Below are 15863 nucleotides of genomic sequence, written 5' to 3' on the forward strand. Positions count from 1 at the left end.
CAGTAGAGTTTTCCAGAGGCTACATAATCTGTGATAGCATAACAGAATGAATGAAGAACCTGAGATTTGCAAAAATGTAAAACAATGCCACTCTTCTCACTAAAAATTTTTATTTGGGAACTACAATTATTTTTTTATAAAAAATATATTAACACATAATGAGTTTACTGTTATTTTTAAGTGAGTAAGTAAATATTTAAAAATTTTTTCATTTTAATCTTGAATATATATAATCTATCTTTTTTTAATTGCAGTATAGTTGGTTTACAATGCTGTGTTAGTTTCAGTTGTACAGCATAGTGATTAACATTTCTGGAAAAGAATATATATAAGTAATATGTATATTCTTTTCCAAATTCTTTTCCCTTATAGGTTATTACAAAATACTGAGTATAGTTCCCTGTGCTATACAGTAGATCCTTGTTGGTTATCTATTCTATATATAGTAGTATGTATATGTTAATCCCAGACTCCTAATTTATCCCCCCCCCCATAATCCAACTTTTAAAAGCTCTTTGGGGTACTTAATAACTTTGAAGAACATAGAAGGGTCCTAAGATCAAAAAGTTTAAGAATCATTGTACAAGAATGACCTGACTGGGTACTTTCATTGCGGATTTCCAGCTGTCAGGATCTACAGGGTTTTCTCCCATAGGGTTTTCTCCTGCTTAGAAACTTTCAGGGACTTCTTACTGCACTTAAAAAGAAACTTTTTAGCAAAGCCTACATTTGGGGCTTGCTTATTTCACCATTGTCATCTTGGGTAACTCTCCCAGTCCCATTTACTCCTTATGTTTGAACCACATTCAGTTCCATCAGTGGACCAAGGTCCAGCCTGCGTGGAGGTCTTTGCACTGTAGGGAAATGGTTCCACCGTGGCACCCTGGCAACCTTACATGTCTCAACAAAGTGCATATAGGCAGTGCTGAAACGTCAATGGAATTTGTTTTGCAGAACACTGTGTGATCTTCCTGGGACAAAAGGGAGGCATGTGAGGAGCGGCTACAAGGCCATTTCTCACTCACTTCCCTACCTATGGAGAAAGCTGTCATGAGACAGTTTCTCACAGCCTCTGGGTTCTGGTGAGGTCTGAGGCTTTCTGTCTCACCACCACCCTGTCCACCAAGGATACAGCAGCAAACTCTAATCCTGTTTAGCTGCAACAGGGCACTGGCTCCTCAGAAACAGGGTGTCCTACATTTGGCCCCATTTGTTTCAGTGTTGCCCTACACGAGGGCCACAAGGAGCTGCCTCCTTTGGCTACTCTTCCTTTCAGTGTCTGTGTATTAAACTGTCTGAATCTAAAAAGGGCTTCTAATCTCTTTACCAGCCAAGTCTATTTGCACATTCTATTCTCTCTGCTTGAAGGCTCTCCTCCCATCCCATGCAATCTTTCACGTCTAACTTCTTTACATCTTGCCCTAAATGTCATGTCCTCATGGAGGCCTCCTTGATCAGCTCACTCAAAAGAGACCCTTTGTGCCAGACACGGTTGGTTGCAATTCCAATATCCATTCTCCCCTGTGTCCTGTTCCTTGCTAACAAGAACCCCCATTTTGATTTGCTAGCGTATGAGGCAGTCATGAGGGCTGGTTTAGGAGAAGCAGTCCTTGCCAGTCCCAGAGGTAGACTCTTGGCTTATCAATTCCAACGCTGCAATGCCATTCCTTTGCCAATGACTGGGCTAGAAATGGGCAGATGATAAAGTTCTGCCCAGTAACACACAGGTGAATGTCTGGTTGGGTGCTTCTGGGAAACTTTACTTGCTCTTATAAAGGGACCCAAAAACCTGACGTGCTTTTCCTGCCTCTGGCCTTTGGTTTTTGTTGTGTGGAAACATTAAGCTTTGACCTTCTACAGTCATCTTGTGACCTTGCGGGGACAAGCATGAAGACAAAAGTCAACACCTGAAGACGGCAAAGCTGAAAGATGGAAAGATTCTGCAGCATTGATGGCCTAGTTGAGCCACTAAATGAAGCAACCCAGACCTGCTCTCCCTTGGGATTTATTATCTGATACAATATATCTCTTTATTGTTTGTCAGTGGAGTCCACTTTTCTGTTACTTGCAATCAAAGCCTTCTTTACTGGCTCACCATATTCCTATTGTCTGTCATGAAGCTAGTCAAAATTCCGTATCATTTATTTCTTTGTGTACTTGTCTTTCTCTGCATACACCAGCCTGCCCTTAACCCAGAATGTAAACTCCATGAGGTCAGGGGCCCTCTCCAACTACTTCATCACTTATCCCCAATGTCTAGCATGACACGAGGCCTCCAAAATATGTGTTAGATGAAGAAAGAGAGATGTTCTTCTGTAATTATTTGCTTTAATTACCTCCCCTCCCATGTTGGCACTGAACCTGGAAGTAGAATCAACCTTTGTTTAGATATTATTTACAGATCACACATTCCCACAGCTTGAAAAAGCACAGGCTATGATATCAGACATATCTGCCATTTACCAGCTGTGTGACTGTAAGCAAGTTACTTGACATCTCTGAATCTCCATTTCTTCATTTCCAAGATGATACTATGAAAATAGGGTTAAATAAGATAATGTATTTATGAAGCAACTGGTGCACAGTCGGTGTGCAAGATGTATTTTTTCTTATCTTCAACCTGCACACCAGTCTGGGAAGAAGAGCTGAAGGGGAAAATGCTCTGTGTAGCAACAAATTGGATCCGCTCCTAAAACTGGTGCACCAGTGCTGCTCTGTCCCTAATTTTTGCCTCAGTGCAATTAAATTCTTCCCAGGTATCCTCTTCAGTATCCTTACCCTTCATCCTCCCCATCTCTTCACCTACAACTAGCCTAGGTCCACACGATGCCCTCATGTCACGTGAGCTTTCCTGTTGCCTTTGCTTCCCAGGACACAATGTGGGGAAGTGGAAAGAATATAGGGCTTAGACCTAGAAGACATGTGTTCCGGTCCAGTCTGGCTGTGACTAGGTGAGTGACCCTGAGGAAGCCATTTAACCTCTGAACTTCAACTTCCATATCTGTAGAGGGATAGTGGGTTGTAATGATGCTCAAGTGGGATGCTGTAGATACACAGACTTGAAAGTTATAAAATATACAAAAACTGGTTTCTTTTCATATCTTCAGCATTCCTGCTAGTGAGATTAGAATAGAAGCAGACAATACTGAGGCTATTCTTGCAGGATTCCGGAGCATCCTGCCTTGCATTTCCTGGCCACAGCCTGCCTACCCAGCCACTTCAACGCCCTTCATTATTCATTCATTCAGCAAATACTTATTGAGTGTCCACTGTGTGCCAAGCACTGTTGTATGTTCTGGGAATAGAACAATGAAGACAGCAGACTAAACATTCAGCTCTCATAGAGCTTGCATTCTGGTAGGCAGAGGAAAAGACTGAGGGCGGTTAGGGCAAACCCATACCACCTGAAGAGTGCTGCCATGCATATCTCTGGTCATTTGGCACCCCACCGCTGCCAAGTGGGCACAAAAAGGGGGACAGAGAGGAGAGGAATGCAGAAAAAAGAAGTTGAAAGAATTCAATCATACTAGAATCCAGAAAGGGGCCTGGTTTCATTAAAACTGAGTGTCCATACACCACTCAGCTACTCCAGCTAAGAATGCAAAACAACAAATCTAATTATGAGGGAATATCAGACAAACCCAAAATGAGAAACATTCTTTTTTTTTTTTTTCTATTTTAATATAATAAAAGGCAAGGGAGGCTGAGGACAAATTAAAGGAGGCTAAAGAGACATGAAAAATAAATATAGTACCTAATCTTAGACTATTTCCCGTATTGGGAGGAGGGGGCAGTGAGGGGGAGAAGATTGCTATAAAGTTCATTATTGGGTCAATGGGAAAAAAAGGAATGCAGAGGGTAGACTAAACTTATTCAAGTTATATAAGAGGATATCCTTATTCTTAGAAAATACAAAAAGAAAGAAGAAAGGAGAGAGGGTGATAAGCAGGGAACAAATGATAAGATGTGAAAATTAATAAACCGAAACCTCATTTTAAGTTAAGTTGGGAGACCAGAAAGGGGAACTCTCACACCCTACCAACAGGTAGAAACCCAACAAGGAGAGACAGCTTTGCATCTCCAACAGGAAGATGGTTACTACTTTACTATCCAGCAGGAAGAAGGAAAATTTTCTCCTTGCTTGAATTTCTCCTTGCCCAGCAACAGCCCAGCCAATAAGAGGCTGTCACAACTTAGTCAATGAAAAGCACTACACTTTCAAATTCCCAGTTTCCTCCAACTCTGTTTATGACAGGCCCTCCCAACTCCCCCTTACTCCACTATAAAAGAAAGGTCCTCTCTTTTGTTCTGCAGGCTTGCCTGTGGGTTGCCATAGATGACATGTTCAGAATTGCAATTCTTCGCTGTTCCCAAATAAACCCAATTTGCTGATAAAATAACTGGCTGTTTTATTGTTTTAGAATAAAAAAGCAAATGGTGCAAATTGTTAGCAATAGATGAATTTGAGTAAAGATTACACGTGTTGAGATGGAGCTATATGTAATGAGGTGGATAGAGCTACAGTCTGTCATGCGCAGTGAAGTGAGTCAGAAAGAGAAGGACAAATATTGTATGCTAACTCACATATACGGAGTCAAAAAGTGGTACTGATGAACTCAGTGACAGGAACGGGGATGCAGGTGCAGAGAATGGACTGGGGGGCTCGAGGTGTGGGAGGGGGCGGGGGGTGAGGGGGAAGCTGGGGCGAGGCGAGAGAGTAGCACAGACATATATATGCTGCCGACTGTAGGGTAGATAGTCAGTGGGAAGTTGTTGTATGGCAGGGGGAGTCCGACTCGAGGATGGAGGATGCCTTGGAGGGCTGGGGTGGGGAGGGTAGGGGGGACTCGGGGTGGGGGGAGTCGGGGAGGGGGGGGAGTATGGGGATATGTGTATAGAAGCAGATGATTGAACTTGGTGTACCCCCCAAAAAAATAAAATTAAAAAAAAAAGTTAGTAAAAAAAAAAAAAAAATTACACGTGTTCTTTGTACTATCCTTGCAACTTGTCCAAATAAGACCAAGAAAAAAAAAAAAGTGTCCATGGGACCCAGATCCTAAGCCCAACTCCTTTTTAAATTGGTGCATTACCCTGAGTGACTCCCTTCCTCTCTCTGGGCCTCATTTTCTACTCCAGATGGTTTCCAAGGTTCTCTCTGGCTCTGGCAATTAATGTCCCACAACTCAGGTCGTTTCTAGACAGGGCTTTGGGAAGAAGAGAGCGCCTCTATCTCTCGGTCCACAGATTACTTCACCCACGACTTTCTGTAGCGTGCTCTTCCGCCCGCTTTCGTCAGCCGTAAACTTGCCCTTGCCCATCCCTGCCCCCAGCCAGCAGGCCCAGCCACTCTTCCCGAGGGCAGGCTCTAAAATCGGTTCAGGACAGGCACGTGCATTTATCCCCCAAGAAACTACAGCCCCCAAAAGGCTTTGCGGCAACCTCTGGGACTTTAGTACCGCCAAAGAGAAAAGGCTTTTCACCGCAGACCAGCCCCTGCAAGGCTTTTCGGGAATTGTAGTTCATTTGCGAAGAGCCGGGGAACCGAGAGTAAGGCTGATACTCCCCCCTTCCCAGAACACACCGCGCTAGTCCCCACCAATCGGGGATGCAGATCTTGGAAGCGGGGCGGGGAACGGGGAGGAGCTGCCCGGCGCACGCGCAGTATGTGAGGCAGGGGAATTCATGTGGAGGTCAGAGTGGAAGCAGGTGAGAACGGAGGGGAGCGTCTCCGCCGCAGTCCGCGTCTGTACTCCCATTCGTCCGAAGTTTGGGCGAGCGGGGTGCGTGCGTGGGTCCTTCTCGTGTCGAGGGGGAAAGGGGGTGAGCCCGGGAGGAGCCAGGGGTTGCGTAGAATGAGGTAGGTGGGTATGGGGGCAGGGTGAGGAATAATCCAGAAGCTGTTGGGAATGGAAAAGCTGAGGGGTCACGTCTGTTCGTCCTGGTCTGGGGAAAAGAACATTTAAGTGCACGGGGAGAGATGAAGGTGCTCTCAAAAGTCGAGGTCTGGGGAGGAGGGCGGGAAGCTAAAGTGCACGACGGCGGCGGGGCGGGGTGGGGCGGGGCGAGACCACTTAGGTGCAGCAGTAGATTTTAGGGAGGGCAGCCGTGCTCGCGTCCACCCCGCCGCAGCCCCCCGTCCCCACCCGTTCCGGGGCTCTCCCTCGCAGTGCAGCTGTTTAGGGCTTTTCTGGCCCGATTGGTTCTTGTGATATGTTGGCCCCAGGACGTCGTCCAGCGCCTGCTTCCATAATAACAGATCATTCTTAATACTTGATGTTGAGAAGCCGCGTGGTGAGGAGTTAAGCCGTGCCTTCTAGAATGAGATCTCCAGGTTTTAATCCTGGTTGCCTCCCTCATAAATGCGTGATCTTAGGCTCCTCGTGTAACAACCTCTCTGTGTGCCTCAGTTTCCTCATCTGTAGTAATCTACTTCATAGGGGTTGGTGTGAGGGTTAAATACGCAAATTGGCGTTAGAAGATTGCCTAGTATAAACGTTAGGTATTATTGTTATTTTGTTGTTGGACTCACATTCTTTTCTGAACCAAAGTTGCACAGAGCCGACCACACACCCTCTCTCTTGGGGCCTGGCTGTCCAGGAAATGGGAGGGTGGTTTTGTGTGATGCTGAGTTCTCTGTGGGAATCAAGCCCATGCCTCCTTCCCATTTTGAACCAAGTACCCCAGACCCCTTAAGTAGTAGAAAAAGAAGAAAGAAGCAGAAAAAGAAAAGCAGAGGAATTGATTATATACACTTTTACAAGCTGTAGAGTTATTTATGAAATGTTCTTCAGTTGATGATTGAGGACTCTCAAGAGTGGGAAAATAATAGGCCAACTTGAGAAGTGCATGTGATGCCTCAGAGAGGGCTTTACTCTGAGGATTTGGGGATCGAGTTGTTTTGTTTGTTTTGTTTTTACCCCCTTAGGTGTGAGTGGGTCCAGCAGAAGGAGACATGGCTGCCAAAGTGTTTGAGTCCATCGGCAAGTTTGGCCTGGCCTTAGCTGTTGCAGGAGGCGTGGTGAACTCTGCCTTGTATAATGGTGAGGCACTGAGGGGTGGTGGGTCACTGCCCTTTGCTGGAGGATTTCTGTTGGTCTTCATAGCCCATGTGACACTCCTGTTGGCAGCCACTGTCCGTGAATGTGTTTGTGACCAAGAGGGCTCACCTGCTGCCACCCTGCACCATATGTTTGCATTGTCATCAGAGCCTCTGTCCTTGTACCATAGGTTCTCTCAGACCCTTTATGCACAAAGAGCCTCCTAGCCCAGTTGGATGTTTCCACCTGCTCTTGTGAATTTAAATTGATGCTGCAGCAGAGTGTCAGGATTTCACTGGCCAGCTGAAATAGAGAGCTTGTTTGTTCTCTTCTGACTGTGTGCGAAATAACTCAGCAAGGGCTTTAGACCTTTGGAGACCTTGTCCTGAGCAGGAGCTTTTGCTCTGCTGTGGTTGAGTCTTTCCAGAGAAAATACCTTTGATGTGCGTTGCCCAGCTTTTAACAGCATGGTGGGTTTTTAAGCCAGCTTTTCTTCCACTTTGCTTTGTGACCTTAGGCAAGTCACTTTCCCCTCTCCAGGCCTCAGCTTTCTCATTGGTCAAGCAGCAGGATTGAATTGGTTTCTGTCTGAGACCAGCTCCAACTCTGATATTCTCTAACTTTCACTGTTGGAAAAGCCTGACAAGAGGAGGATTACTTTCAAGGTGAAGATGTTTGGACCAACTATAACGTCCAAAAAGGCAGAGACAGAAATAAGCTGATCAGAAAAGCCTGCTCTCCTTCTGTGGGTCAGCTTTATACTCTGATCTTTTTGGCCATCCCTGCAAAGCTCAACAGTAATCACCATTACTGATTTCTCTCTGAATCAGCAAGACGGCTCTATAATCCCTTCAAACCTTATAGAAACCAGACTATTGGAAAGAAAAAGTGGGGTCTTGCACGTTTTAGGGTTGCCATAGGAAGGATGCTGCTTCCAGGAACGCTGAGTTGAATTGGAACCAGGATGGACTGTAGTGACAGTGAAGGTCTTGGTGGGTTTTAGAAGTCTGGGGAGGTGGTTGGTGAGAAGACAGCCGCCGGCTGTTTCAAGGAGAAAGGGTGCTGAGGAATAGGTCCTCTCACTGAGGTGCTGGGGAGGACACGTGGGGTGGGAAGTGGTTGCTTAGTTTTATTTTGCTGTTTAGAGGCCTCTAGAGACCAGAAGTGTAGGAATAAAGAGCAGGAGTGGGGAGATGTAATAAATGAGTGGAAAGCACCAGGGATCTTTCAGAAACATGATCCGTTTGGTTAAAGGATGAGGGGATTTTTCTGATCCATCATTATCCTTCATTCCTAGTGGATGCTGGGCACAGAGCTGTCATCTTTGACCGGTTCCGTGGAGTGCAGGACATTGTCGTAGGAGAAGGGACTCACTTCCTCATCCCTTGGGTACAGAAACCAATTATCTTTGACTGCCGCTCTCGACCACGTAATGTGCCAGTAATCACTGGTAGCAAAGGTGAGTCTTGTCTGTGGCTCAGGTAGAGAGTGCGGAAGGCGTGGGATCCAGAACGGGTTGAACTTCTCTTAATAAGAGTTCCTGGCATATTTTTCCTGGAGTTTTATGTGGCTACAGAGAAAGAAATATACAGACATAGCTCAGAGATGTTGTGAGTTCGGTTCCAGACCACCGCAACAAAGCACATCTTGTAATAAAGCGAGTCCCTCAAATGTTTTGGTTTCGCAGCGCATATAGAAGTTACGTATACGCCATACTCTAGCCTGTTATGGGTGTGACAGCTTTCTCTCTAAAGAAACAGTGTATATACAATACCTGAATTAAAAAATGCTGTATGGCTAAAAAATGCTGACCATCATCTGAACCTTCAGTGAATTGTAGTACTAATATCACAGATCACCATAACAAATATAATAATATTGGGAAAGTTTGAAATATTGCAAGAATTACCAAAATGTGACACAGACATGAAGGGAGCAGGTGCTGTTAGAAAAATGGTGCTGATAGACTTGCTTGACACAGAGGTGCCCCAAACCTGCAATTTGTAAAAAATGCAATGTCTACAAAGCACAGTAAAGCGATAAGATACACACACAGCTGTACAAATTTAGAGAAATGAACAAAGATGCACTTCAAGAGTTACACAGCGATCCAGTTTTAAAGAAATCTACATGTGCCTTTGCTCTCTCGGTTGACCCTTTCCCATCGGTTCTCCTTCCCCAGGGTGACTAAACTCACCTCCAGCCATTCTGTTTGCCTTCACAGCTGACTTACCCTTTGCCTTGCTTTCCAAGGCCTCTGTTTCCAGCAGTGCTGCCCTCACATTGTTATCCCACAAGCTGAGGCCCACATCCCTGAGAGCAGTCTGGTGTCTGACACGCCACTGGCTTCCCAGTTGGAGCCTAAAATGAATTGCTGTCATGGTTCTCCCCACATCGTACACACAGAGGTGACGGGCAGTAAATGGAATGGCAGATGCTGCCTTGGCCGTGACGTTCCTGTGCAGCAGGAGGAGAGGGTTGCGTGGATGTCGCTGTCCCGCAGCATGTGTTGGCTTTCTGTGATAGTGCCAGGCTTTGTGCTGGGTTGGAGGGTGGGGTAGTTCAAAGTTGACCAAAGCGGGAGCCTTTAGGAGCTCAGTCTAGCTAGGGAGATAGCCACGTGGACAGGTGTTAGAGTGGGGCACAGTGAGTATAGCATGTAGGGGGAGCAGAGAAGAATGCTCCTGTGAGGAACGTACCCCTGTGCTGACACTGGAGAACGAGGAGCAGCACGTCGGGCAGAGGAGGGGAAAGGGTACCTTGGTGCTGCCTCATCTGTTCTGTGGCTCCCAGCCAGAGAAAGGAGGAGCCTCTTGTAAAGGGTCTGGCCTGCCTACTGCATCAGAGGAAATCAGTGGTGGGGTGGGGTTAATTGAGAAACATCATATTTTAACTTAAAGGCCTAGTCCTGAACTTTCCACCTCTTCAGGATTTCTTTCTCTGCTGTTTTGCAGCTAAGGATACAGTATGCACCTATCTTCAAAACTTGATAAGAACTTGCAGAGATCAGGGACTGTTGTGTAACCATTTTGCACCCTGGTGCCTGGTCCAGAACTCATCTCATGGGCGCTTGGTCTGTATTGCTGATGAGTGCAAGCAGGCGGTGACGGTGCCTGAACTCCAAGCAGGACTAGATTGTCAGGGGCAGTCGTAATTCCCTCCCTGGGTCCTTTGACTGGGCCAAGTAATGAGAAGCACTCTCTAGATGAGTCTGATAACCTCTTACATCTGTTGTGCATTTGACAGAGTGCGTTTATATCTGTTTCCTCCTTCAGTTTCTCCCAACATGCCTGGAAGGCAGATGAAATCATCCCCATTCTTACAGACAGGAGATAAATTGAAACAGGCTAAGGCTTAGTGAGGCCATGTAATTAGTAAACAGCAGAGTTGAGGCTGCAGCCAGGCCTCGGACTGCTAGTCCGCTGGACCCACGGTCACCTCTCTGAGGCACGCTCCTGCCTTGGGCCACATTCACTGGGCCTTAGAGAGGCCTTACCCTGGAATTCTTGGCATTGGTCTCTCTGTGTTCTTAAAATAGTCAGTGTTCCAAACATTCCATGGCACCTGTTAGGCATATAATCTGAATTTGGTTATATCAAATGGTATTCAGGACACACCAAAAGCTGTCGTCACCAGAATCCTTTGAGAGATTTTTGATGCTGATGGTCTGCTGGGTTCTCTACCAAGGAAACTATGCATAGGTGCTCCTCACCCTCTAGAATCTGATCATCAGCAACTTTACTTAGAAATTATAGCAAATTTGGAGTAGGAGAGGTCATAGAAGGCCACCGCGGTTTTTATTTTTAACTCCCACATTCGTCCCCTACCCTAAGATTTACAGAATGTCAACATCACCCTACGCATCCTCTTCCGGCCGGTTGCTAGCCAGCTTCCCCGCATCTTCACCAGCATTGGAGAGGACTATGACGAGCGCGTGCTACCGTCCATCACTACAGAGATCCTCAAGTCCGTGGTGGTGAGTGAACAGGGCCTCACCTTGAGCCTGGAGCCCAGCCCCCAAGAGATCGCTGGGTGGCAGGAAGAGCTTGGCGGTGACTGGTTGGGATTCTGCTTCTTCGTTGTCCTGACCGGCTCCTCTACCCTCCCTTGGAACCAGGCTCGCTTTGATGCTGGAGAACTGATCACCCAGAGAGAGCTGGTCTCCAGACAGGTGAGCGATGACCTCACGGAGCGAGCAGCAACCTTCGGGCTCATCCTGGATGACGTATCCTTGGTAAGGGTCTTGGGTGCCTGCAGGGGAGGCTGCCTGGCTCCATTTCTGGATGGACACTGTGAGGGCCTACCTTCCACTTCCCTCAGTGAAGACTTGAAAACATGGAACCTTCTTGGTGGTATGAGGCAGTCTGCTTGGGTTTGTTTTCAGATGAGGGTTCTTTTACCTCCCCTGTGCCGCAGACGTTTTTCTTTTAATTTTTGGCCCTACCCAGATGGTCCCTAACCACTAGATTTTTCAGCTTCCCCAAACTGAGAGTGTTCCCCAGAGCTCCCCAGGAAGTGATGTTGTGTTAGCCCTGTTTGACACAGCAGAAACTGCCTAGTAGAGACTAGAGAACACCTTGGATGGTCTTTCTTCCTAGCACAGACTTCCCAGCCTGACCTCTGAGAATTTGCTAACACTTAGGGTCTGAAGCACAGCAGTGAGCTCTTGGGGACTCCGCATGAAAGGTGATAGAGTGTAAATGAATGGTTCTGTTCCCCAAAGCGTGATGTGGGGGGCGGGGGGCATCTCTGAGGCATAAGCTGTCCTCTTGAGACTATGTGGTCTGTGTGTTTATATGACACCGGAATGCGACAACGCAGACGGGAAGCAGTACAGGCAGGATAGCATTTCAGATGGAGGACGGTGAGGGGAAGGGGTCGTGTTTCTGATTCTCTGGGAAAAATCACTTGGGTGATTTGTTCAGGTAGTGAGGTAGAGTGTTTCCTGTTCTGTTCTCCTGTGCCTCGCTGGGGGAAGGCACCACTTTCCCCTCAGCATCTGTGCAGCTGTTCAGACAGTCACACTTTACACACCCAGTGCTCACCCCAGGGCACTGCTCCACTTGCAGCAACTGCTTTCCAGCTGTGGAAGGGCTTGTGGGCTCCCTCTACTGGCCAGACGCCAGGCTGCAGCCATTTGGCTCCTTGGACCAGAGCAGTTCCTCAGGCTCTCCCACTTAGTGTTAAACTAAACACCTTGGCCGTGAGAACACACTAAGTAAAAACCTAAGGAGAAGCTTGGCATTTTGCTAGACTTTAACCACATACTGCATTCTGGGGAGATGCTGGTTGACCACAGGAAACCGTATCCAAGAGGTATGAGAAGAAAATTAGGTTTCACGGGGAATTTGCTGCCCTCAGCTGGTCCTTTTAGAAAGAAATTTTATTCCTTAATTATTCATTTCATTTTCATTTCTCAGGATTGTCTTTTCTTTCCCAAACTTTGAACAAGAGTCCAGAAATGGAGCAGGCAAGATAGAGCAGCTGCAGTTTAAGAGTTAGGAGTGTTAGAAATTCTGGAAGACAGTGTACTGGGATTTACTCTTCAGGAGAAGTTTTGAGCTGCTTATATTTTTTTTTAAAGCAGAGGTGGGGAGAGTGGGGGAGGAAATGAAACAAGTAGAACTTGATAGCAAACCAATGCTGTTCTCCCCTTTATTATTCCCTTTTAAGAAAAAGTTGGATAAGTAGATAAATTAGACTAGGCACTAGGAGTGCTGAGACCGTTCCCATTGTTTGCACTGTCATTACAGATAATCACTTCAGCGAAGTCTTGGTCCCTCGTGCTCTTAGCGAAGACCTACGCATAATCGGAACATTAAACCTTCACCTTAAGCAGTATTTTTACCTCCCTTCTCTTTCTTTTAAACCCATTACCAGGAGCTTTCACATATTGGGAATGCTATGATTTGCAAAATCATGATTTGGAAATCATCTTTCCCGTCCTCTTCCTGTTTTGTGGTGGAGATGCTGTGAGAAAGCAGTGGACGGGTTGGGCCATAAGCAGAAAGCATCACGCTCTTGAATCCCTGAGAACCAGCTGCATCCCTCGCTCTCAGGGGCTCAGTTTTCCATCTGGCCTCTCTGGGGGCTTCAAACAGGCCATCAAAGGACCTTGAAAGAGCACTAGTCAGTGGTGGGAGTCCTGGAACCCACAGGTCTCCTCCCCTAGGGAGGTGGTCAGTTGAGTAGATAGTGCCTGTGGGTTGTTTTCTACCTGAGGGTGACAGAATGATGTACAGGAGCACTTTAGGCAGCCGAGGATTCTGGGGTGTGAACTCAGTTTGGACACGGGTGTGGGGGTGGAAGGGTGTTCTGGCCTCATGTTGTCTCCAGCTGCTAGAGCCATTCCTGGCCTCTTCCTCCGGCGGCCATGGGGGCCCTGCAGCAGCGCTGTCTAAGCAATTACGCTGCCTCCTCTCACGCTCACTCTCTCCCCATAGACGCATCTGACCTTCGGGAAGGAGTTCACAGAAGCAGTAGAAGCCAAACAGGTGGCTCAGCAGGAAGCGGAGAGGGCCAGATTTGTGGTGGAAAAGGTGAGCGCTCAACCAGATGGCAGGAGCCTCTCTCCCCTTTCTCCTATGCTCAGCCTCCCCGTTTGCTGGGTGGCCTGGAAATTCATCATCTGTCATCTCTTTTTCCGGGATCATCGGAAGAGGATTGAAGGGACTGTACTCCTGCAATTGGTTGCAGAGTCTTCAGGGTCTAGTCAGGGATATGTGAAGTTATGTTCCTAAATCACTGAAGGGTAATTTTTTTCCCACATCCCTAAGATCAAAAACACTCTCCCACAAATAAAAATGTTTCTCCTGGAATATGTTCAGCTTCACTGAGAAGTCGTTTTTAACCGTGGTTACACAGTGAAAGCTGACAGCAAAAAGGATCAAACGTTGCACCAGATGCGTTTATAGTCACTGGATTTTTTTCAAGCACTAAATCCATCCAGATGTGCCAGAGAGTGCTGAGACGCAACATATTTGCATAGGGTCTGGTCTTTTGGTCTTTGCAAAGGTGTGTTTATTTCACGTACCCCCTTCTTCCCACCACTGATTCTCTTGGGTTTTAATCCAAAACACCTTAATCGTTAGAATCAGGCAAAAGAGAGATATATGGGTAGACATTTAACTTTAGAGAATATAAACTCCATGTGGATGGAGACTTTTCTTTTTCCCCTTTTTTCTGCCTCTCTCCAGCACCTAGAACACATCCAAAAACATGCCTGGGGTAGATGTTAGGTATCAGTAAACATTTGTTGAGTGAATAGTCCCAGAGCCTCAGTTGGACAGCTGTGTGTCCATCTCAGAGAAGCTCAGTACTGTGCTGTCCTCCCGCACTTCTGAAGGTCAGGCATTGCAGATAGACGCCATCCTGTTGACAAGCACAGGGAGAGCCAGGAGGTCTTGTTCTGGGTGCCCACGTTCCTGCTCGGGAACAGCTTTAGGGAGGGTCCCGTGCCTGCTCCTCGTTAGCTGCACTGGTTTTGATGAAAGGTGCTTTGACTTGGGGCTGGATGGAAAGATGAGGATTGATTCCACCTTTCTTTCTCTCCTGCTTTCCTTGGCCTGGAATCCTCATGGGTCAGAGTAGGTGGCTGGATTGGGTTGCTGTTAATATTATTGAGGACTTTTAAATAAGACAGCTATTTATACAGCCAACAGAAATGTCCCTACAGTGGTGAGCAGCGGGCATGACAGGAGAGAGGAAGATTGGGTGGACAGGGCTTGTTGACCCCGTCTGGAGAGGGAGGTCAAGTTCCAGAGTTCTTTGGGACCTGGTGAGGGTGCCTGACGTCCTTTTGAGGCTGTAGCCCGCCATCCAGCGCCCCGAGGTGTGATCCTGGTGTCTCTGCCTCCACCCCTGTAGGCTGAGCAGCAGAAGAAAGCAGCCATCATCTCCGCGGAGGGCGACTCCAAGGCAGCGGAGCTGATTGCCAACTCGCTTGCCACTGCCGGCGACGGCCTGATCGAGCTGCGCAAGCTGGAAGCCGCGGAGGACATCGCGTACCAGCTGTCGCGCTCCCGGAACATCACCTACCTGCCCGCTGGGCAGTCGGTGCTCCTCCAGCTGCCCCAGTGAGCCCCGCACCTCCTGGGGCCATCTGGACCACAGCCCCCATGACGCTCACCACAGCCTTTCTTCTCCTGCCCCAGAAATCACTGTGAAACTTCATGATTGGCTTAGAATGAAGGAAATAAAGTCAAATCACTTCAGATCTCTAATTACTTGATCAGGTAATTCTCATTTCCATCCTCTTTTTTTGGGTCCACCTCCCTACCCGAAATTGCCAAGTGCCTACACAGACCAGCTTGGCTTCCATCTTCAGGGCCTGCTGGAGCTCCAGCCTAGGCACTGGCAGTTGGCAGAAGAAAGGCAGGGCCATGTATGGGACAAGCTAGGAGTCAGTGGGCGGCCTGAGTAAACTTGTAGCCTCCAGCCTATCCTTCAGTCACGATTTGAAGAAGATGGCACACACAGGCCTCAGTTTTTTCCAGTGTTTCCTGCACAGACCCAGCTGAAGAGGTGCTGGGGAGAGTCAGAGAGGAAGTGATCTGTCTCTTACCATAGGCTGATTCTCTTTAACTGCGGGGCTAGGGGAAGCAGGTGTGTACAGACAGCACAGATTGAAGACTCTGCGCCTGCGAAGGTGGGTGGGCCTGATGTGCTGCCCCCCAGGGTCCTAAAACTGAAATAGACTTGGATAGTGAGAGCAGGCCTGGACCGAGATGTGAGTCCTGTGGCCTTCCTCTCCACCTCCCACCTTGGTGTCTCAAATACCCGGCGGATTTCCAGCTTGAAGGATTTCATCCGGTCAGGGCTGCACGG

The 15863-nt window shown here is 47.5% G+C and overlaps 1 protein-coding gene across 5 annotated transcripts; it reads left to right on the forward strand.

Moving 5' to 3' along the window:
- The first annotated feature begins 5623 nt into the window (after positions 1 to 5623).
- On the forward strand, positions 5624 to 15259 carry PHB1 (prohibitin 1). Of its 5 annotated transcripts, none has more exons than XM_057716888.1 (7): positions 5624 to 5706; positions 6926 to 7040; positions 8335 to 8496; positions 10871 to 11013; positions 11155 to 11271; positions 13481 to 13576; positions 14904 to 15259. In XM_057716888.1, the coding sequence occupies exons 2-7, from the start codon at positions 6953 to 6955 to the stop codon at positions 15114 to 15116; spliced, it is 819 nt and encodes a 272-aa protein (XP_057572871.1). In that variant the 5' UTR covers positions 5624 to 5706; positions 6926 to 6952; the 3' UTR covers positions 15117 to 15259. The 5 variants fall into 5 exon arrangements, with proteins under 5 accessions (XP_057572871.1, XP_057572875.1, XP_057572872.1 ...); XM_057716889.1 differs by having other exon boundaries at positions 5674 to 5780; XM_057716890.1 differs by lacking the exon at positions 5624 to 5706 and adding an exon at positions 5739 to 5857.
- The last annotated feature ends 604 nt before the right edge of the window (positions 15260 to 15863 follow it).

Source organism: Hippopotamus amphibius, chromosome 17, assembly GCF_030028045.1.
Source record: "Hippopotamus amphibius kiboko isolate mHipAmp2 chromosome 17, mHipAmp2.hap2, whole genome shotgun sequence".
Classification (NCBI taxonomy): Eukaryota; Metazoa; Chordata; class Mammalia; order Artiodactyla; family Hippopotamidae; genus Hippopotamus; species Hippopotamus amphibius.

Excerpts from the sequence above, each read along its gene's own strand:
- PHB1 (XM_057716888.1), top strand. The coding sequence starts at position 6,953 with ATGGCTGCCAAAGTGTTTGAGTCCATCGGCAAGTTTGGCCTGGCCTTA. Across the intron at positions 7,041-8,334 it reads GAACTCTGCCTTGTATAATG|TGGATGCTGGGCACAGAGCT; the intron begins GTGAGGCACTGA and ends CTTCATTCCTAG. Across the intron at positions 8,497-10,870 it reads AGTAATCACTGGTAGCAAAG|ATTTACAGAATGTCAACATC; the intron begins GTGAGTCTTGTC and ends CCCTACCCTAAG.